General features: G+C 50.5%; 9 protein-coding genes across 9 annotated transcripts; 6 read left to right on the plus strand and 3 right to left on the minus strand.

Annotated features, from left to right (window-relative positions):
* The first annotated feature begins 41 nt into the window (after positions 1-41).
* On the plus strand, positions 42-1,794 carry AUEXF2481DRAFT_433573 (uncharacterized protein). The gene is made up of 3 exons (XM_013485273.1): positions 42-275; positions 381-1,028; positions 1,079-1,794. The coding sequence occupies exons 1-3, from the start codon at positions 148-150 to the stop codon at positions 1,512-1,514; spliced, it is 1,212 nt and encodes a 403-aa protein (XP_013340727.1). The 5' UTR covers positions 42-147; the 3' UTR covers positions 1,515-1,794.
* AUEXF2481DRAFT_433588 (uncharacterized protein) lies at positions 1,378-2,684 on the plus strand. The gene is made up of 4 exons (XM_013485274.1): positions 1,378-1,403; positions 1,463-2,000; positions 2,072-2,479; positions 2,556-2,684. Exons 2-4 carry the CDS (start codon positions 1,782-1,784, stop codon positions 2,625-2,627), a joined length of 699 nt encoding a protein of 232 aa, XP_013340728.1. The 5' UTR covers positions 1,378-1,403; positions 1,463-1,781; the 3' UTR covers positions 2,628-2,684.
* On the minus strand, positions 2,658-5,263 carry AUEXF2481DRAFT_433372 (uncharacterized protein). Its single transcript, XM_013485275.1, has one exon. The coding sequence runs from the start codon at positions 5,040-5,042 to the stop codon at positions 2,742-2,744; it is 2,301 nt and encodes a 766-aa protein (XP_013340729.1). The 5' UTR covers positions 5,043-5,263; the 3' UTR covers positions 2,658-2,741.
* Positions 5,264-6,189: 926 nt separating this feature from the next.
* Positions 6,190-7,247, plus strand: AUEXF2481DRAFT_100817 (uncharacterized protein; the record flags this gene model as incomplete). The annotated part of the gene is made up of 2 exons (XM_013485276.1): positions 6,190-6,915; positions 7,002-7,247. 2 exons carry the CDS (start codon positions 6,190-6,192, stop codon positions 7,182-7,184), a joined length of 909 nt encoding a protein of 302 aa, XP_013340730.1. The 3' UTR covers positions 7,185-7,247.
* Positions 7,248-7,417: 170 nt separating this feature from the next.
* On the minus strand, positions 7,418-11,582 carry AUEXF2481DRAFT_43258 (uncharacterized protein). The gene is made up of 8 exons (XM_013485212.1): positions 10,967-11,582; positions 10,884-10,908; positions 10,804-10,821; positions 10,619-10,743; positions 9,683-10,573; positions 9,201-9,632; positions 8,957-9,151; positions 7,418-8,905 (listed from the first exon to the last, which is right to left on the minus strand). The coding sequence occupies exons 1-8, from the start codon at positions 11,131-11,133 to the stop codon at positions 7,888-7,890; spliced, it is 2,871 nt and encodes a 956-aa protein (XP_013340666.1). The 5' UTR covers positions 11,134-11,582; the 3' UTR covers positions 7,418-7,887.
* Positions 11,583-12,063: 481 nt separating this feature from the next.
* AUEXF2481DRAFT_7862 (uncharacterized protein) lies at positions 12,064-12,798 on the minus strand (the record flags this gene model as incomplete). Its single annotated transcript, XM_013485155.1, has 1 exon — positions 12,064-12,798. One exon carries the CDS (start codon positions 12,796-12,798, stop codon positions 12,064-12,066), a length of 735 nt encoding a protein of 244 aa, XP_013340609.1.
* A 1,095-nt stretch (positions 12,799-13,893) lies between these two features.
* AUEXF2481DRAFT_43262 (uncharacterized protein) lies at positions 13,894-14,791 on the plus strand. The gene has a single exon (XM_013485213.1). The coding sequence runs from the start codon at positions 14,185-14,187 to the stop codon at positions 14,704-14,706; it is 522 nt and encodes a 173-aa protein (XP_013340667.1). The 5' UTR covers positions 13,894-14,184; the 3' UTR covers positions 14,707-14,791.
* A 665-nt stretch (positions 14,792-15,456) lies between these two features.
* AUEXF2481DRAFT_7864 (uncharacterized protein) lies at positions 15,457-17,752 on the plus strand (the record flags this gene model as incomplete). Its single annotated transcript, XM_013485156.1, has 5 exons — positions 15,457-15,818; positions 15,869-16,484; positions 16,544-16,609; positions 16,708-16,896; positions 16,946-17,752. 5 exons carry the CDS (start codon positions 15,457-15,459, stop codon positions 17,750-17,752), a joined length of 2,040 nt encoding a protein of 679 aa, XP_013340610.1.
* Positions 17,753-18,406: 654 nt separating this feature from the next.
* AUEXF2481DRAFT_68987 (uncharacterized protein) lies at positions 18,407-20,401 on the plus strand (the record flags this gene model as incomplete). Its single annotated transcript, XM_013485253.1, has 2 exons — positions 18,407-19,274; positions 19,356-20,401. 2 exons carry the CDS (start codon positions 18,407-18,409, stop codon positions 20,399-20,401), a joined length of 1,914 nt encoding a protein of 637 aa, XP_013340707.1.
* Positions 20,402-21,015: the final 614 nt, after the last annotated feature.

Raw genomic sequence — 21,015 nt, forward strand, 5'->3', positions numbered from 1 at the left:
AAAGTGACATTTGAAGACGCCGCAGGCCTCCCAATTTTTCCGAGGGTGACCCCGCTTTTCCGCGTCGCTCCTGCTACATGTTTTTCCGGGCTCCTGCCTTTTCCTAAAGTCGAGACCAACAATCGCATTTGTGTGACTTGAGTCCTGATGTCAACTTCAGAGCGACCTCCGGTGACACCTCAGACAACACCGACGGATTTAAATAGCTCGGTCGCCAAAAGAAGAGCAGCCCGCGAGCGTACGAGGGCGACCCGTGCTTGCGATAGGTGCAAAGCGTAAGCAGAAACTCTCGTCTACAATCATCGATGTTTCAATTCTCAATTTTGTGTCATTATGTCATGATCGAACAGTGCTGAGATTCTGTTCTAATACTCAGGCAGAAAAAAGGCTCGTTGTTCTGGGACTCAACCCTGCTCGGTCTGCCATCGTTCGGGCCTTGAGTGTTGCTATGAGGCGTCATATCGCCGAGGGAGGACGCCGTATATTTTACCAGCCGGTCATATCCCACCGACGCCTGGGACGCGAATCGCATCTCTCACAGAGTCCGAGGCGCTCAACAGCACCACTACCACGTCCAGTCTGCCTGATTTGAATCGGACCTCGGTTGAGGAACCAGATTATGTTAGCGATCAGCAAGACATCCCAGGCAGTTATATTGGACCAGCTTCTGGGGTATCCTTTCTCACTCGAGCGAAGAAACGGTTGCGAGATGATGTCTCTGCCGTAACAGATGTGTCAGCTTTTGCATTCGGAGACACCCCGTTGCCAGAGCATGACTCCTCCTTGTTGATTCTACCTTCGAAGACAGAAGCTCTGACGCTGCTCAAGACATACTTTGACGTTTCTTGTCCAACCCACAGATACCTACACCACCCAACGCTGAGGATCTGGTGCGATGGTTTGTATGAAGTTCAAATGACGAATCACTTTGAGCCTGGAGATAGAGAGAAGAAAGCGATAGTCCTTATGGTAATGGCACAAGCGACACTGACGAGCGGGCACCTGGACAAGGGTTGTTCAGCGAGAAGGTGAGCCTCTTTCTGTTGTCTCGGATGTCTATCAATTGACACATCAGAAGTGCCATGTTCTTTGGCGCATCAGAGCAGCAGGTAGCCAAAGAAAGAGGAGAGACGCGATTAACAAGTGTCATGGTCCGTCTCCTTCAATGCCATTATCTGGCATCGCAATCGCGGATAAATCATGCTTGGACCCTTCTCGGAACTACTGCTCGACTGGCTTTTGCTGCAGGACTACACCGTAAGCAGAAGATACATCATGGCAACGCCAATCATATTGAAGTTCAGTGTCGAAGACGCACTTTCTGGGCCGTGTACAGCTTGGATCGATATATGAGCGCTACTCTGGGACGGCCAAAAGCGATACATGATGATGACATTGATCAGGTTCGTATTCCCACTGAACGTGTACTCGCCGATATAACTGACCTAATGCAATGGTGTAGGAGCTACCTGATTGCATCGATGACGACAACATTCTTCAAGACCGACTTCTAGCCAGATCAGCCCATACACAAAGTGTCATGCAAGCCTCCATCTGTCATATCAAGTATACACACCTCCAAACTCCATACCCTCACATTCAGCTAACTCTTCATCAGACTCGCTAGAATACTCAGCGGTATTCTCAAAGAACAATACAGCATCAATCCCTTACCAACTTCATCTCAAGCCCTCGTTACCATCAAGTATGATGCCGCTTTACAATCATGGCACGCGGATTCCTCGGCCTTTGTCACCAAAACATGGCAGGATATACTCCTCATGGCACCGCCATTCTCGAGACAATGCGAAGTGTTGATACATGCATATTCGCACGCGGTGATTTTACTACACAGACCGCTCCTGCTCTGCGATGTTAGAAGTCATGATGACAGAGTCGCGGTGCAGAGAAGTGCAGAAGCTTGTATTGATGCTGCTCTGACGGTACTAGACTCATTTGTAAAGTCCTGTGAGGGTGGTAGAATGTTCGGTGCTTTTTGGGTATGTATGATCGTTTAGCTACTGCATTTTCTTGGCCAATATAAAGAGACTGTGCTGACTTAAAGGACTAGTTGATGCAATACTACGTCTTCTGCGCGATAGCTGTTCTCTACGTCTGCATCATTCGCAAATTCTCCGCTTCGAGCTGTTGGCGTGAACATCTAGCAACGGCAGATCGATGCCAAAATTTACTTTCTCGACATGCGTCGCAAGTGTCCTTTGCACGACGTTACAGCATCTTTCTAGGCGAGCTAAGAAGCGAGGCCGAGAGAAAAGTCGAGCGAAGTAATCCTGGTGCCGCTACAAATAGCATAAGGTCTTCTAGGATGAGTGTACAAGGGGATGAAGAAGCACAGGTGGTAGACTCTCAACAGCAGCACGATATGCTTGCACCGTCTTTCGACATGACTGATGTAGACCCGGCTACGGTGTCGTCTCTGTTCGACGAGTTGACCAATTGGGAAGAGCTGGACTCGTTTGTAAGTTGTCTCCCCGTTGCCGCTTGCTTCAGTAGCTACAACCGTTGTGACACATGGCTGATTTTGTCTATGACAGGTCATGGCGGGTATTGATCTCGACTTCGACGCCGCATTTGCATCGGCGACAGGGCCTACTCATATGATATGAGCTCATTGATAACGAGAAACACGCCACACACACAATCTAGCTGTTTTTGCAATACAGGGCAGATGCGAGCGAGCAGATGGCCTTGTTAGGATAGCGTTATAAATATGGTTTATCTCAGCAAAATCCAAACATTGACAGATCTTGATCCATAAAGTAGTAAGCGTCATCTTGATAGCCAGATCCATCAGCCATGAGACCATTGTCAGCATGTGGCTGCTGATAAAAACCACCATCGAGCAAGCCAGGCAAAGCTCCTTGATTGTTTATCAGAGGATACAGATCCGTCATCAATGCCGGCCTGTTGTATAATGAAGGATCGACATTGATGGCCTGAAGAGGATCTCCGAGATCAAGATTATTGGGGGTAGGAGTGAGGCCAAGTGGCAGGTCTTGTAGCATTTGTTCAGCGCCACCTGCTTGTTGACCAATTGTCCCAAAGAGCTTAGTGACGTTGCTCCTCCTCGACTCCATAGATTTCTGGCTTCGTTGACGAATATACTTGATTGTGGCATCTTGGAGGTATGTGATGATTTGAGCATAGCGGGCCGCATGTGGATCCCACTGTGCAAAGTGATTGAGAATCTGTATGCCTTGAAGCAAGCCGTCCTCGAGTGGCAGAAATTTGTCTTGGTCTGCGAATGTTGCGGCACCCAGAACGAGTGCCGAGTTACAGACCGAGTTTATGATGAAGGGGAGGCGATGAGGAAGGGACGAGTAGCGCATCAGGGTCTGAGCGATGTTGAGGCATCTAAGCGACGAATCCACGCAGGCGTCCGCATATGTCTTTATTGATGATTGGTCAACTTGATCGTTCAATTCCAAGTCTTGTCCAGCTCTGCTCATATCTTTGATGATTTGGAAAGTCAAGAAGGGTCGCGTAAGCAGGATTATGGACCAATGATAAGAGCTTATGATGTAGCTGGCAGCCAGGACTTTCGACAGCTTCTCCGGATCATCCTCGCTGGAGTCCAGGTTTGCCAATTGTAACGAATCTGGAAGATCGCTCGTCCAGTCTCGATATTGACCTGATATTAAGTCTGCTAGACGTGTAGAGACGGCTTTCTTCATGTAGACATCGATTATGATGCGCTCGAAGATATCGCAAAGAGCAAGCACCTTGCCTGAGAAGGGATCTGCAGATGCTGCTTGTGTTTCTTCGACGGTAGCGTCGCCTTCCTTTTCCATGGACAAATCAGAAGTGGCTGGTGGTCTGCCGAGCGACGCACTCAAAAAGATGTCAAGTACACGCACACTCTTCCAGATCCTGCGCCTTGCCCCTGCTTCTGTTTCGTCAAATAGTGCGTGTGTGCTGCTCTTGTGCATTCCAAGAGCGAATGCGGCTCTGACTGCAATACCAAATTGCATGAACGCGGCGTTCCTACGACATGCACCCAGCATATACATGGTTATACAGAGGTAGGCCTGGATAGTTAAGAGACTAGGCGCGTCGGTGAAGGTCATAACAGCCATATGCCGACCACGATTGAAATACTTTTCCGCAAGATTTTGGTCGCCGTCTGGTGATGAAACTTGCGCACCGATAGCAAGAACCATGTAGAAGATAGAAGACTTGAGATTGCTGTCACGGGCTTTGTCGACGACCCATTCGTTCAGATAGCGGTAGTAGGTAGGGATATCGAACAGGTCAATGAGCCCAGTGGTCGCGAGGAGATACTGTCGAGACAGTCGGTGACATTCCTCTAGATTAATATCTAGAGGTGACATGTCAGGTGCCTGCATAGAGCCTGCAGGAGTTGTTTCTACGATCTGATGCCGTAGGGGGTCGGTAGTGAAGTCGCAGTCGCCAATGGCTGATGAGACCATGCGCCTCACACTTTGAACAAAGGAGAGACTGGCAGAGTCGCCAACATACATGAATTTGCCTTGAGTATCGCGAAGCAGTCGCGCAAGTCTAGGTACTGGTGCGACAGACTCTGGTCGAGAATTAGACTCAACATTGGCTCTAGCACCCCGCTGGTCGACACTGGCATTCAGGATACGATCAATGGCCATCTCCGCTTGACTTGTATCGCTCAGGTTTCCAGATAATGCGATACTAGCCGGCGAAGGGTCAGATATGGCGCCAAGACTGGCGATACTTGTACGGGCGGCGACATCATTATGCTGGAACTGCGGCGGTAGAGGCGCGTTACTCCCACCACGATTCCTCGACGCGTTGACCAAAGGAGACGCTTGACCAACACTGCCAGGACTTCCGGAGTTGGCAGTATTAGTCTGGGGACGCAGCAATCTAGCAGGCGTCTCGGAAAAGTGGCATTCGGATTCCCTTCTTCGTCGGATGCAGATGCTGCACGGTCGGCTGCCATCGCATCTTTCCTTTCTGCGCTTGCAATTGTCGCAGGCTTGGGCGATGCGACGTCTCTTGTCGGGCGCCACTATCGGTCGTGGCATCATGCACTCCGTAGACCACTCCGAGACAGCGATTCCCACTTCCAAATGTGTGATTGAGAGTTGATGGTGCAATGAAATCTTTCGGAAGGTGGGACGTACACAAAGTGCTTGTTTCACACCACCCCGCCGTGGTTGACTCGAGTAAGAGGGGCGCTTGAGCGGCAGGCGGCGGAAACAATTCTAGAACGACCTTCCGAGTGCCAAGAGATGATGCGTACTTGTTTACTTCTTACCGAGGTCAACACATCATATCAACATCGGAGCGACACGCGTTCAATCTGTTCTTATTGTAGAGTGATATATAAGCGCGAAGATACGAGCTTGATGGTGTCTTGTGTTGCAATCAGAAACTATATGGCGGTTCTCGACTGTTACCCTGAGCCATCATAAGTCCATAGTTTCAATCGTCGCTGCTTATGGTTTCGAAGAATTTGGGTTTTCACATATCGAGATTGTACGTCGAACCCATGTATTGCGCCTGTCCTTGGAAGTTTGGATGCCACCTGAAACATATCCAAAGGACTCTTTCCAGTCATCTAGACCTCTCTGAATTCCGCTCGTGGTTCTAACTCTCGCATAATGATGAGTTAGCAGCTTGCTTTTGGTACGACCCTGTCTCGGTCTCTGGACCCTGGAGGCCGTCACTCAATTTTCCTCCAATGAGAACGTTTTAATTACCAAGCTACATGTGCATCATATCAATTCGAACGACATCAACCGCCCGCAGGAGCGACGTGTTGGATATCAAACACACCAGATGCCGATGTAACTTCAGCTCAAGCCCCGGATGCCCACCCCACAGAAGGTGGAGGAATCCTCGGAAGTGTTCTGTACGACTCGTGTGCGTCAATGTGACCACTTCCGAGAGCTAGATCATCTTCCGATGACACTGCTGACCACATCAACCCCGCCGAAGAAATGCGGAAGACATCCGAAGAACAATGGATGAGCGGATATAAGGAGCTTACTAGCTGCCCTGTCGGATTCGGTCAGTGTTACACAACATCGAAAGGGTTCCAAAGAAGCACATCGTACCTTTATAATACTCTCACTTCAAGTCCCAAATCCGACAAACAACATCGCAGCAATCGGCAGACAACACTATAGCTCTACTTTTTAATTTTTGGAAGTAGACAACAGATCAACGATCATGTCGAACACCCACAAGACTACCCTCGAGCCCGAGGACACTCTTAACGGAGCAGGCCACTACGATCCAAACTTCACCTCCCATGTCATCTCCGCAATCGGTCCCAAAACCGACCCACGCCTCCGCGAAGTCATGACCTCTCTAATCCAACACATTCACGATTTCGCCCGTGAAGTACACCTCACAGTGGATGAATGGACCTCCGCCGTAACTCTCATAAACCGTGCTGGTCAAATGTCCACATCCACTCGTAATGAAGGACAACTTCTTTGCGATGTCATTGGGCTTGAGAGTCTGGTGGATGAGATAACATTCAAAAAGGCCGCGGCGGCCAAAGATGCAGTAACTCAATCTGCAATCCTCGGACCCTTTTTCCGTCACGATGCACCTTTACGCAATCTAGGTGATTCGATTTCCTTTGACACACCCAAAGATGCTGAATTGGTGTATATGCATGGAACAATCATGTCAGCATCCACCTGCGAACCAGTAGAGGGGGCAGAACTAGACATCTGGCAAGCCTCCACAAACGGCCTCTACGAACAACAAGACCCAGACCAAATCGAACATAATCTACGCGGGAAATTTCGCACGGGAAAAGATGGGAAATACGGCTTCTACTGCATCAGACCTACCCCTTATCCTGTTCCTGACGATGGGCCTGCTGGAGAATTACTACACATGCTAGACAGACATCCTTACAGACCTGCTCACATCCATTTAATCGTAAGTGAAACACCATGCTTTCTCCTAACTTTTTTTCCAACATCATATCGAGGGAAAAGAAAGCTGGAGACTAATGAGAGTATCAGGTCATCAAACAATCTTTCAAACCAATCACTACTCAAATCTTCGACGCCGAGTCCAAATACCTCGACAACGACTCTGTGTTCGCCGTAAAAGACTCTTTAATCGTCGACTTTACTCCTCTGCAAGGAAACGAAAAGGCTGGTCTGGAGTTGAAGTACGATATTCATCTTGCTCCTGTTGATTAACTTGGCCCAGAATCTTGACAAGAGTTATGAGTGGCGAGGCCAAGGATGGGTGGAATGAAGAAGAGCCACGATGAAAGTAGCCATCCAAAACAGTGACAAAAAAAGATGAAAAGAGGAATTGCACATAGATTCGTAATTGGGGCAAAAGAGGCGCAGCTTCAATTGTGAATGAGTTCCTTACCTAATGGAAAGAGTCTTGAAGAGCCTCAAGGAAGAGCTTGAATGCAAATGGCTTGAATAGGTTCCATAGCTGCCTTTTAAAGAGAGAATATTCTTGTACATTTGGGGTCCAAAGTCCACGTTTTTCCACTCAAATCCTCCATGAAACACTTGACTATGCAGCCAAATGCGTAGCTGGCCTTCTTTCATGCACATCAAGTTCCCAACTCAAGGAAGCATGTGGAGACGTGGAGCAAATTGAAAGGATGAGACCATATCACAATGCAGAAAAAAGCAACAAGATGATCAATGTAGGACTTACATATAGAAGTCGCGGCACATTTTTGCAAGAGGCTATCAAGCTAGTAAAACCATACCCATATTCTCCATGCTTTGTTGCACATGTTATGCAATCGCGGCAGCAATTTCTCCGTATCGGCATACTGTTTGCATCCCAAACCCGACCCTATCACCATACGCCACGCCTGAAAAGCAACGAAGAATAAGCAAGTGAACACAAGAGAAACCATATCCACGAGCAACTTCAGTACTGCTGCGCATGCAGTGCAGACAGGTCCCCATTAGGTATACCAAAGAATTCAAACCAATCGCCAACATTCAGCGTTGTCGGCACATTAGGTCCATGGCCTCCGGTGGTAGATCCACTGTTGTTACTCCACGTATCTTCCATATTCGCTCGTTGCTGATGATCGCCGTTCTCCGGCATCTGAACGTACTGGTTTTGTAGATGTACAGGTTGCTGTTGTCCTTGATACTGTTGTTGCTGAGGTGCTCCAGTATCCATCATTGACTGAGGGTATTGAGGAGGCGGTTGTCCAGAATTAGCATATGACTGTGGTGGTTGTGAGCCTGCTGACCCTCTCAAGGCAGGATCTACCATGGTCGCTTGCTGCACAGGACTTCCTATCGGAAACATGCCTGATGTGTCGGGTGGGAACAGTTGATCTGGTTGATAGTTCTGCCACAGATCCTGCGAAATATTTGGTGAAGTGCGAGTGTGAAGGAAGAGATCTGGTGGTGTACCGGGATATGAGTAGGTATTGAACGGTGTAGTAGGTCGTGTGTTGGTGCGGGAAGTGCCCATGAAGGCGTCCTGGCGCAGAGAGGGGCTTGCGTTATTACCAAGTCCAGGCATGGGATGCTGTTCCCGTGGAGCGTTAACAGGAGATTGTGGTCTTGAGCGTTCATATGACATTTGAGCAGCTGGCGGACCTCCACCATAGCCGAACTCCATGTCGTCAAACTTGCGTTTATGTTGTTCGCTGTTAGTACGCGACAGAGGGATCTTTGCGGATTGCATAGATTTTTGCTTTCCATGTCGTTTCCCGGCAGCTTTTTGTAGTCGCTCCTCGAGGACTTTGTTACCGAGAATAGAGTCGAACAGGGTATGTACCATCTTGGCAACAAGCCAAACCCGAGACACGTCCTTGAGTGCGTTCATGCATATCGTCGAGCGCTGCTGAGAGGTGTGCACTACCGATTGGTTGGATGAACGCATTTGGTAAACGTGCATGATGAGAGCGGAGAAGAGAGAATAGACGCTGATGGGAGGGTCAGAATGATATCAATGGAGGACCAAGAAGAACACTTACATGAAAGCAGGAGTAAATTGAAGCTCGTTGTGACTAGTCAAAGCCTCGACGATGGACGTGATCATGCCGGCTGCCTGATAGGCGATGTTCTTTGACGGGTATGTCATTTCTTCTGGGAAGCCGTTCACACGGTTCATCTCTGGCGAAGAACCGGCAGGTGGCATATGAGCGCGATGAAGCAGACAAAGTGTGGTACTGTAAGAGTCAGTCTCCGAATGAAGCAAGAGAAGGATCGAACACGTACTAGTAGTTTGAATGGAGAAGAGCAGACCAGAAATGATGACGATTCTTCTCCCAGTAGACTTCTCTGGGACAATGCTGCAACCAATCGGCCAATGCCATGTCGCAGTGCGTAAGGTCGATTGCATTGTTACGGCCGCGCTTTTGCGAGGCGACGGAATAGTTCTGGGACAACACCAAACCCATTATCTCGCAAAGTTTGACGTAGTTGAGGAAGAAATGGATGTGAATCGGATCGGGAGGGAATTCCATCTCGTCGTCAGTCTCGTCTTCGACAAAATCTTCTTCTGATATCATCTCGACATCGGAGTCTTCGATGTTGATACCGCACGGCCGACCGAGAGCGACGGCCACCGAGCGATCGCGTGTGAAAAGCGTCCACCAGATGCGTTTCCACAAACGTTTGTCCTGTTGACTCAATTGAGACTTCTCCACGCTGTACATGGGTTAATAGAGGGACACAGGACGACTCTACGGAACTCTCACCTTCTGTGCATGCCAGACCCTTGGGCAATGACGACGGCAACTCTGCTCCAATAAAACACATTTTTTGTTACATCTGAAGCAATGTCAGATTGACACTCACGTGGTAGTCCGGTGTATCGCATCTTACCCTCTGGGCCTTCCCAATACCAGCCCATCAGGATGACTGCTTGGACGATTGTGATGCGATCATCTTCGTAGTTGGCATCGAATAAGGCTTTTGCTCGTTTGTAAAAGGTCATGGCGGCCGGTGTCGTGGAGCCATTGGCATCCATGAGTTGAGTATTGGTGCACACGCGCGATCCGGCGAGGAGGATTGCTTGAAGCAGAAGTAATGAAGGAGGGTTCTTGGGGTCTCTGTAGCGTCGCATGAACTTGTTTCGATCGATCACAGGCACAACAGGAGCGATCCAGGTGAAGAAAGCGTCGACCAGCTCATCGCAGAGTTGACGAGGTGGTAGTAAGAAGGCGCCTCTCTCGTGCAGAATGCGAAGTTCGAGTTCATCGAGTTCATTCATGCGAGCACGAGTACCACGCACGTTCTCGGGCAGGGGGTAGTGTACGACATCGGAAGCGCCGTGCTTGTCGTGGACGAGCAGGGACAGATTCGAGGACTCGCCCAAGTATGCGACGCGACCAGCCTCTTTGATCGGTGCACGAGCAAACTTTGGCTTCATGTACTGACTCCATGTTGCATCGTGGATCTGCTGTTGCTCCTGGTACTTTTCTGAGAGGGTGGTCGCGGGCATGCCGCTGACAGCAGCATAGTCGACGCCGTTCCGAGGGGGCAGTTGCGGCATCTGCATGGGAGCCTGGCTGGCGACATCGGAACGAGCGAGCGTCTCGGTGGTAGCGGGGGAGGGGTGGACGATGCTGTCGCTGTCTTCGCGGTCGCTGGCAGAGTTAGAAGTGTCTTCCAGGGGCAGCGTGTCGACGTACCTGTTTGATTCTTTCTGTTGCTTGGAGGACGTCTTCTTGCGCTTAGGAGAAGGGATCTTGCACTCGATGTTGAAGGCGACACAGTTGGTGCAGGGTACACCGAGGCTGGCGGCATCGCATCGCACCTAGTGGACGCGTCAGAACGAGGGTTACGAGAAGGGCTCGAGGTGGTGGGTTGGGCTGACCTTGCGCGCGTGACATGTCTGTAGTACTGGGTCAGTAATGTGTGGTAGAAGGAGAAAAAAGCAGTCGGAGATGGACTCACCTCGCAGGCTCTGGAAGCGCGTTGTCTGTCAGGGTCGCGTCAGTGTCAGGCCATGGGCTATACCGATACTTATGGGCGCGTACCTCCGGAAACTGGGACCTGAGCCGCCCTGTTGACTCATCGGCGGGGAAGGTTGATGCTGGCCATGCTGTGGTGTGTGGTGCTGAGCCGATTGCGGCTGCTGCGTGGATGCCTGTTGCTGCGGTGGAGGTGGAGCAGACATCGCGCCGGCGGATAGACGGTCGGCCATCAGAGTGTCGTTATACCCGTCCAAACCCTCAGCTCATATCCACGCGTCGGACGTCTTGAGCCTTGCCGAGAGTCGCGTCGTCGCGAAGAAAGTGGGATGATCAGGGCGAGCTTGAAGAGCGTCGCATGTGAAAGGGAAAGCACGAAAGTGGGAAAGAACGATGGACGATGCAAGCTCAAGTCCTCCTTGTCCGTTGTCCCGAGTCGCTTTTCCTGTTCGCAGTCCTGCAGCTTCTTAGTCGCGCATGCAGCCTGCCCGCACCTTGTCTGTATATCTGTTGTAAAAGGCTGGAACTCCTCATCGACCTACTCTCTTCGCGCCTGCTTGCTTGACCGGAAACCCTCTTCGCGTTGTGCCGAGGTTCGTTTTGTCCTGCCGTCAGCAATTCTCCTCCACCTTCTGCTGCAGTCCATCTGCCATTTTCGGCGGTCCTTTCCGATCTTGGTTCCCCCTCAACCTTGTTCGACTCTCTTTCAAGAACATCTTGTGTCTGTCGCAGCAGCCAATCCGTCATATATTGCGTCTTTCTGCAACTTACCGCCATTATACTTTTGCTGCTCTGAACACCATGCCTCGCTTTCGCATCAGGCTGGATGCCGATTCATCATGACCGCCACGACCCAAGTGCTTTGTCTTTTCATGTTTCATCATAGGGCAAACTTCTTCACAGCATGCTACAGCACCAAAGAGCATCTACGTGTGTCGCAACTTGATTGTCATATTTCGTGACTACCTGAGTGTGTGTAAAGACCGTTCCCGCAAACTTTTGAATATGGGTATCTCTGTATCAGCCCCTGCCCAGCATGTGGGCCTCCTTTCTATCCATTTGTCCATCGCGTGCATCGGATGCAACCATCTACTGCAGCTCGTAGCATCCGTCATCTCTGATTAGCAACCCGTCATGGTTTCTCGCATCGCTTTGCCCGAGACTCAAGCCTTTCCCTCCTCAGCTTTGGTCACTTGCAGTGCCTGCATCAGCTCCGCCTTCTGCATGTGCTTGTTCAAGCGGAATGCTTCAAGTATGGTCGATACACTGTCCGATCCGATAAACTCCATCGTGCCTTCGCCTGGCATCGACACTCTGTTCTTAATCACCTCCTCAGCTGTAATCCAGATGTACTTCTGATGCTCTTCATCCGAGAGCTTGACGGCAGGAGGATCGACAGCAACAACACTATCCTTGCGAGAGAGCTCCTGACCTGATCCTTGCATCTCGACCTCGTGTTCAGCTCGGGCCTTGGACTCTGCAGTAATCTCGATGACGAAGCTGGCCTTGAGCCATGTCTTCTGGCGCTTGCCCCATCCAGTGGAGAAGGTTGTGGGTGGGAGGATTTCGACGAGGATGCGTTTCATCTTGAGTCCGGTCTCCTCGAACAGTTCACGCGCGACCGACTCGCTGATGGACTTGTCCGATGGATCAGCTGATCCTCCAGGCAATTCCCAATGGCCAGGGTAGCTGTCAGTGTCGGCACGTTGGACTAGAAGGAGGCGATCTTTATGGAACACGGCTGCGGCGACGGCGACATTGGTGAAACCGCGAGGTTGGCCGGCAAGGAATTGACTGACGTTTCCATTAAGGAGAGGCATGCCTGGAGAAGGACGTGGCTTGGGTGGAGGATTGATGATGGCTTCAACATTGGCGTCCAGGCTCTTGAGACGAAACATTGTTATTAGATGAAGCTGAGGTGTGATATGGAGAGGGAGCTGATCAGGACGGACGCAGCAAGCGTGAGTACCTTGCTGTGAAGACGTGGTCGTGTTGAAGTAAGAGAGAGATATGGAATCGTCTCAATAGACGAAGGTGAAGGAAGAAGGAAAAGTACCTCTAATTGAGTGCGAGGTAGAAGAAAGGGCAGTGAGTGAATGTAAGCTTAAAACAAACGCACGATTAACTGCCTGCAGTTTATGTTGATGGTCGTGCAGGTAGTAAAGAGTGGAGTGTTGTCGCACAGCAAACACGAAAACCAGAAGCCCACGGCAAGTGGCCGCAAGTGAGATGTTGAATGCTTGTCTCACAGGTGGTGTGATGTCAGTGCCAATGCCGGTCTGCAGGTACAAGAACGATGTCGCGAAGCATTCACGGACAGTTTTGAGAAGATGACGAGAAAACAATTGTGTTGAAGCGTGTGGAAGAAGATGGACGGCCAGACTACAGGTGGTGATGAGATACCTACGCGGGCCAAAAGGAAAAGGCATTGGCATACGGCATCATCATGCCGCTGGATAGATTGCTAATGCGATGTGGTCTCGTGCTCTTTGCGGGGATGGAAACGTCGATCCAGGGATGGTCTTGGAGGATCTTGATGACGGGTGTTGAGACAAAGCTATTGAACATCCTCATCGCGACTGAGAAGTAGGACGGACAGAACGATCCTTTGAAGCAGAACTGGCCCCCCGAGATAGCACGCAAGCTGAGAGATAACAGCCGCCATTCGACAGGCTGTCTTCCGGGAGTACATACTTGGTAGTCGGTGGGTAAAGTCATAGTGGTTGGGGAAGGCACGACGGCATGCCGAAAGAGGTAGTCCGGGGAAGGAAGGCATGAGGAGCCCCGCGCTTTCCCCCGCAGAACAGCGAAAGTTGAGGAAGGAGCATGCCAAACTCGGTCTTTTCGCCGGACTCTCATAACAGGAACCCCTCAGCCAACCGCCGCCAACCAATAGCTGCGGGAACGTGGTCGCTCTCGTACAAATAGCGATCCTCCCTCAGAAGAACTCAAAATGTCACCCTCGACTCCCTCCAAGAAGCGCATCCAGATCTCGTCCTCCTTTAGTACTGAAGCCGAGCACTTGCACGAGCAGATACACGACAACAAGACTGGCAAGACACAGACCATCGTCCACGGTACGCCTCACGAATCCTCTCATACCACCACCTTGACCACAAACCCTTACACCGTCGAGACCACTGGTTCGGAAACAAAGACAAAACAAGGAGACTCGATCACGCTCGACATTGAACCATCCCACCATCCAGCTACCGTCGGCTACGATACCAGTCAGCTGTGATCCCACGCCCTCTCGGGTTGAGAAGAAGGAGAAACAACACACCATGTCAGCCACCAAGCCCCTCACCATCGCCATTGGGTGCGACGACGCTGGCTGCGGATACAAGAACAAGATCAAGGCAGACTTCGAGAACGACCCTCGTGTGGAGAAGGTCATTGACGTCGGCGTCAACAGCAGCGACGACAAGACAGCATATCCACACCCTGCCGTCGATGCCTCAAAGCTTGTAGCAGAAGGCAAAGCCGACCGCGCGCTTTTGATCTGCGGCACCGGTCTCGGCGTCGCTATCTCAGCCAACAAGGTGCCTGGCATCCGTGCCGTCACCGCCCATGACAGCTTCTCAGTAGAGAGAGCGGTCTTGAGTAACAATGCTCAAGTCCTGTGTATGGGCGAGAGAGTCGTTGGGGTCGAGGTTGCAAGAAGACTGGCCAAGGAGTGGCTGAGCTACAAGTTCGACGAGACGAGCGCAAGTGCGAAGAAGGTGGACGCCATCATGGAGCACGAGAGAAAGAACTACCAGGATGTGCAGCATGTTGAGAACATCTCTCTAGCTAAGGCTGCTTGATCACTTTAATTATGATAACATACGACTCACCGAAAGCACAATTATCCATTTCCCCTACATCTCATGTTGTCCAGTGCCGCTTGCGCAGATTGGTAGGAGTAATGGCTCGCTCATGCCCTGCACGAAGCTAGCCTCGAGTATGTGCACGGGCGCATGTCAAGAACACTCTTCCCATCATTCACTTGTTCATCATCTTCCACTCAGCGTCTGCCCTTCTATCACCTGCTTTGCTGGTTGTTGCCATGGTTTTGCTGCCACTTATCAGAGTTCAAAGAAGCAACAAGTCAAGCTTTCTGGCAGCGTCTCCACATTGATTCCTCGAGCTGGCCACCAAACACAGCTGAGGCAGTTTCTGTGACCTACACTTATCACACATACACATCCAACCAATCACAATGGCGTCGCTTCTCATCTGCACGCCTCTATGGAGCCCCTGAACGCGTACATGGAGAAAGGTAGGTTGCTGGTTTAGACATCTGCCAAACTCTCTGGCTTCCTCATCAACAGTCAAGTCGATGGTTCGACACATGCTATATTGCCATCAACCTTGTCGCGTAACAACTTAACCTAGTCCTGGCTCATGTTTTGTTTATTTTGTATAATGTCATGGATTGAAAATCGATTGACCAAGAGTATGTAGTCGCATCCTGCCTTTCTCTTATGCCTTTTCAACTCATCAGATGGCCCTGGAGGTTATCATCGCATCAGCACCTCATTCTCCCATCGTTTGTCACTTGACGTAACGAAGTCATGACTACACTACCGAAGCTCATGAAGGTCTCGCTTACCTGGGGTATGGACTCGCTTGGCGCCACTGAGGCGGAAAAGACTATGCTTGAAAGGCACTTCGAGTACTACAAAGACAGGCCTGGCAAGAGGATGATCGAATCAATTGCTAGACTTCTGGTGCTCCACCCACCAGTCCATCCTCCGATGGTTCTTCACTCTTCGATGGCGTTTGACACTTCTGAGTCCGGACGAGGAGACTGGTTACCCTTTCCGGGTGGGCATGTTTTCTCTGCGAACCAGAACATTACCGTGGATGAGTATCTCGAAGAAGGAGTGGAAGAAGGCAGTGTTCATCCCTTTGGTATGGACGCGCTGATCTTATGGTATGTCGACTCAGGACCGCTTTGCGAAGCCTACTGATTTTGATCACCAGTATTATCACGCCCAACGTCGATGTCACTCCTGCTTCGCTCAAATTTCACCACAAGACATTTGAGCTCATCCAGCAGAATCTACCCGCTCTATATCTCGCACCTGCCCGGTTAGTCGCCCTACAAGTCGCTTTGGCATGGGGTCTTTTGAACCCAATCATTCCGTTTTCCCATGATCCGGTCCCCGTTCAACCACCGTCTCAGCTGCCATCGAGCACAGCCCCAACCAACAACATGATGTTATTCGAGACCTCCGAAGAGAGGTTTACTTTGCGCTGGCAAAGAACAGTCATGAGTTACAAAGACGACTTGCATGTTTATGTCTGGCAACCTCATCTCCGTTCCGGACCCCGAATCCATTACTCTGCTACAGTGGTCTCGCCACGTGTTACGCAATGCGTTCCCTTACATCGTCGCTTGATCATATGTGTCGAACCAACGTGTCTTTCAAGTCGTCTCGCCGCTCGCGGTCGACACACTTCTGGCGTCAGCCTCAAGACATCGCATCGCTGGAATGCTACGCACGAAGTTTTCGACATAGTCATGGATCTTTTCGCAGTGATGGCTGGAGACACTCATCTCTTCTTGACGGAATTGCAGAGGAAGTGTCGCAAAACAGTAAGCCCGGGCTTGCTGTCATCTCGAGCGTCGCTGACCTCTTGCTTTGGTTATTGCAGGTAGACGCATACCCACAAGCAGTAAGATACAGTATCTGGTACATCTCGATGACTGTCGCATTCTGGGTATCAAAGATGTCGAGACCAATGCGGCGACCCTAGGTCGACTGCGACTCGCCATGTAAAACGCCCGATTTTGCTGTAAAGCACAAAATGACAGTCAGGCGATCAAGCGAGCCATTGAGGATACGCAAACTGATCTCCAATACTTGAGAGAAGAGCTTGTCTTGCTAGAGAAGATCATATCCACTGGCAAAGAGCAAATCATGGAACAAATGAGCCTTGCTCAGGGCCAGAGAACACTCATACTCACTGTGGCCGCTGCTTTATTCATACCAATGTCGTTCATCGCAGTAAGAACAAATGGCCTAGTGATTCAAGACGAAGCTAATCATCCTGAAGGCCATCTTCGGCATGAACGTCAGCCAACCTTTGTTCCCCGAGCTGCACCATCCAAAATTGCAAAACAAGACCTCGCCCTCAACCTCATCTCTTCTTGCGGCGGTGGAGGAGGACTCTAAGGAGGCCGAGCCACCCCAGCACTTTTGGACCATGACATTGTTCTTGCAGCTCGCACTGCCTCTGACCGCCGGTGTGATTCTCGTTCCCTTGCTTATCGGACCCATCATCCGGCTCCTTGTTCAGACTTCCGCGCACTATCGACCTTATTGGCGCATATGGCTGATGCTTTTTGCATCGATCTTTTTAATGGTTCTGGCCGTCCTGCTCTCACTCCGCCACGCCGAAAAGTTCGACAAGCCAGACGAGGAAGAACATGACCCGCATGCTGAGAAGATCCCTATCCCTTATCGGGATATCCAAATCGCCTACTGGGTCGCTGGATATGGGGTTATCTTCGTCCTTTCGCTCTATCTCATCGTCGTCGCATACGCACGCAAATGTCACCGCACCCGCTGGACAGGCTTCCTCGTCATAATCTTGGTAACCGCGGCCACAGATCCCACCATGTTCCTGGTTTCCTTCTACTGCTGGGATACTCAGCCAAACGTTCCCTGGGTGCTAATTCCTTACTTGTACGCGGTGGTCTCTTGGTTCTCATTGACGACTAGAGGACTCAAGCTTGGCGATCAAATGGGCAAGATGTTGAGGAACGGTAGAAGACGAGCGAGTTTCTCGTATTCTCGCTCTCGCGCTAGTCAGGGAAATGGGAATGTTGATCTGATCATTGGTGGTGGTGGTCAGGTTTGAGATATTGAAAGAGGCTCGCATGTTGAGCTTCGGCAAGGTTGCCCTCGCGACAATCCGGCTATTCGCTGTATTCCTGCAATTCACTTGGTCTAAAGGTTTCATCGTAGCGACAATTGTTGTTGAATGCACAGCAGGCCTTGTAATATCTGTAGTTGTGTACCAAGTGTACCAAGTGTACCAAACATTCGAAGATAAGTCAGCCAATTTTGTCACGTTTGGAGTCATTTCTGGTTCGGTCAAAACAAAAGTTCTTTGTGACCATCGGATCTATGGCAGTTTCCATTGTTTCGTGGGAGCCTTGACTATCAATCCGTATAGAACCTCAGCTATGGGCACGATATCAAAACTAAGGAATAAAGCGTTCGTGCTTGTGTTGTTGAAATTCTGCTGTTTTTACGAGAGAGCTCCACACGTGAGTCATGCGAACCAAAGCTCTCTCCAGATTTTGAGTGAAGCTCAGTCCAGGCGCCCTACGACCTTCCATTTTAAGAAGAACACGCGAGCCGCTGCGAAACTTGCACCTTTTCCACAAGACAAATGAACAAGGTGTTCCCGTCTTTGTTCAATCGAATCACAAGTTCAACAGCATTTCATACAAAGTTCCTCGCGACAGCGCCATTGAGATCCATCGCAAACTCGCGGACATTTGCAACGATGCACAAATCCCCCGCGGCAATATTGGATCGCCCCATCCCGGATGATGTTGACACCTCGATTCACCAGCCCAGAGATCCCAATACTCTGAGTAACTACAATGTCTGGAGAACCAAGCATGTGACTGCCAACTTGGAGCTGGAATTTGCCAAGAACAGATGTGCTGGTACCATCAAGCTCGAATTGGCAAGACTGCACAAGGGTCAAGGAAGCCAGAAAGTCGTCCTTGATACCAGTTTCCTTGACATTCAAGATGTCAAGCTTGCTGGTAAGAAGGCCAAGTGGAACCTCGGAGAGAGAGTCGAGCCCTATGGAAGTCCTCTTACCATCGATATTCCTAACGACCACTCTGGAGATGCTGAGATTGAGGTTACCATGGCTACCACCGACAAGTGTACTGCTGTGCAATGGATGACTCCCGAACAAACCTCCAACAAGAGACATCCTTACATGTTCTCTCAATGCCAGGCCATCCACGCTCGCTCTCTGTTGCCTTGCCAGGATACTCCCGACGTAAAGTCAACCTTCACCTTCAACATCCGCTCTCCCCTCCCCGTCCTCGCCAGTGGTCTCCCCACCGGAAACAAGGACTTCCGCCATGGCGAGAATGATGCTCCTGGAACTCTTCTCTATACCTTCGACCAAAAGATCCCGATGCCCGTCTACCTCTTCGCGCTTGCTAGTGGTGATCTTGCTTCTGCTGCTATCGGTCCTCGCAGTTGTGTTCACACTGGTCCTGAGGAGTTGTTGGCTTCGCAGTGGGAGTTCGAGCCAACTGAGAAATTTATCCAGGCTGCCGAGAGGATTGTTTTCCCTTATGCTTGGACGCAGTACAATGTTCTTGTCCTGCCTCCCAGTTTCCCTTATGGTAAGTCCATACTCGACAATATCCCCCAAAGCCTAGCTTCGTCACAAGGCAAATCTATTCGAACAAGGCTAACCTCTCTAGGCGGAATGGAGAACCCAATCTTCACGTTCGCAACACCTACATTGATCTCTGGCGACCGTGAGAACGTCGACGTCATTGCACACGAACTTGCTCACTCATGGTCCGGCAACCTGGTCACCAACTGCAGTTGGGAGCACTTCTGGCTGAACGAGGGCTGGACTGTCTACCTCGAACGTAGAATCCAGGCTTCGATCCACGGCGAGCCTCACAGAGACTTCAGCGCCATCATTGGCTGGAAGGCGTTGACCGATAGCATCGAGGGCTACGGCGCCGATCACGAATACACAAAATTGATCCCCGATCTCAAGGGCAAGGATCCTGATGATGCATTTTCTAGCATCCCTTACGAGAAGGGTTTCACTTTCCTCTACTACCTCGAGAAGCTGGTTGGTAAGGAGAAGTGGGACAACTTCATTCCTCATTACTTCACCACCTTCGCCCAGAAGTCTCTTGACTCCTATGAGTTCAAGGCTACTCTTCTCGACTTCTTTGCAAAGGACGAGAAGGCGACCGACAAGCTGACCTCTGTCGACTGGGACACTTGGTTCTACAAGCCTGGCTACCCACCCAAGCCTGACTTTGACACCAGCATGGTTGACGTCTGCTACGATCTTGCCAACAAGTGGGAGTCGCTCAACGGTGGCAAATTAGACTTTACTCCTTCCGCGTCCGACATCTCATCCTGGTCCGCCAACCAATCTGTCGTCTTCCTTGAGAAGATTCAGACCTGGAAAACTCCTCTTTCACCCGCCCTCGTTGAGAAGATGGGCGAGGTCTACTCTTACGCCAAGTCAAAGAACGTCGAAGTTGTCAGTAGATACATGATTGTCGGTCTCAAGGCAAGATGCGAGAGCGTATACATCCCCACCACCGAGTTGCTGGGCACAGTCGGTCGCATGAAGTTTGTGCGTCCACTGTACCGTAACCTCCGGGAGTGTGATGAGAAGCTCGCTCAGCACACATTCGAGAAGTACAAGGAGTTTTACCATCCTATTTGTAAGGAGATGGCCAGCAAGGATGTGTACGGCAAGGCTCGTGGTGGTTAGAAAGTAATTAGAAAAACAAGATTCGCAGGTTTTACGAGGATGGAAGTGGCTATTTGTAACAAGAATTGCAACCTTTGAAGCCTAAACATTCGTATCAGTCGGTAGCATCGGTGAGAGATTTACGGGAATGTCTCGTTGATGTCTTGCTTAGGGAACAGGAAGGCACTAATTTTGGACCCCCTTGGACACGCAATCCTCACACAAGCCTTTTCGGGTGCGGGGGAGTGCTAGTCTCGTCTTGGCGTAGTCAGCCTTTGCGTGATTCTCTTCTATGCACAACGACATCCTCAGACTTCACCTCATCTCTGCCAATTATCAACGTACGATGCTCGTACGTTTTGGCCGAAGCATGGCACAATCAATTCATGCTGAGACGACGGACCAAAGAGCGCGTCTCACTGTACCATGTGTACACCAGCTGTCAGCGAGGTCTCCGGTCATCTTCCGACAACGTTGACGCTCTGGCCTTTTTCGAAGCGCCAAAAGTCTATACCGTGTGAACTCTACATACATGAATGCCGCGCGTCCGGGTCCCCCGTACTAAACGTGCAACTCGGCGACTTTCTGTATGGTCAGCGGGGCGTGTTCTGGCCTTGCTTGGGCTCTATACGACG

This window comes from Aureobasidium subglaciale (assembly GCF_000721755.1).
Source record: "Aureobasidium subglaciale EXF-2481 unplaced genomic scaffold scaffold_23, whole genome shotgun sequence".
NCBI classification, from domain to species: domain Eukaryota; kingdom Fungi; phylum Ascomycota; class Dothideomycetes; order Dothideales; family Saccotheciaceae; genus Aureobasidium; species Aureobasidium subglaciale.

Excerpts from the sequence above, each read along its gene's own strand:
- AUEXF2481DRAFT_433588 (XM_013485274.1), top strand. The coding sequence starts at position 1,782 with ATGGCACCGCCATTCTCGAGACAATGCGAAGTGTTGATACATGCATAT. Across the intron at positions 2,001-2,071 it reads GAATGTTCGGTGCTTTTTGG|TTGATGCAATACTACGTCTT; the intron begins GTATGTATGATC and ends TTAAAGGACTAG. Across the intron at positions 2,480-2,555 it reads GGGAAGAGCTGGACTCGTTT|GTCATGGCGGGTATTGATCT; the intron begins GTAAGTTGTCTC and ends TGTCTATGACAG.
- AUEXF2481DRAFT_433372 (XM_013485275.1), bottom strand. The coding sequence starts at position 5,042 with ATGATGCCACGACCGATAGTGGCGCCCGACAAGAGACGTCGCATCGCC.
- AUEXF2481DRAFT_433573 (XM_013485273.1), top strand. The coding sequence starts at position 148 with ATGTCAACTTCAGAGCGACCTCCGGTGACACCTCAGACAACACCGACG. Across the intron at positions 276-380 it reads GCTTGCGATAGGTGCAAAGC|AAAAAAGGCTCGTTGTTCTG; the intron begins GTAAGCAGAAAC and ends ATACTCAGGCAG. Across the intron at positions 1,029-1,078 it reads AAGGGTTGTTCAGCGAGAAG|TGCCATGTTCTTTGGCGCAT; the intron begins GTGAGCCTCTTT and ends ACACATCAGAAG.
- AUEXF2481DRAFT_43258 (XM_013485212.1), bottom strand. The coding sequence starts at position 11,133 with ATGGCCGACCGTCTATCCGCCGGCGCGATGTCTGCTCCACCTCCACCG. Across the intron at positions 10,574-10,618 it reads CAACAGAAAGAATCAAACAG|CGACCGCGAAGACAGCGACA; the intron begins GTACGTCGACAC and ends TAACTCTGCCAG. Across the intron at positions 9,633-9,682 it reads GGGTCTGGCATGCACAGAAG|CGTGGAGAAGTCTCAATTGA; the intron begins GTGAGAGTTCCG and ends ACCCATGTACAG.
- AUEXF2481DRAFT_43262 (XM_013485213.1), top strand. The coding sequence starts at position 14,185 with ATGTCAGCCACCAAGCCCCTCACCATCGCCATTGGGTGCGACGACGCT.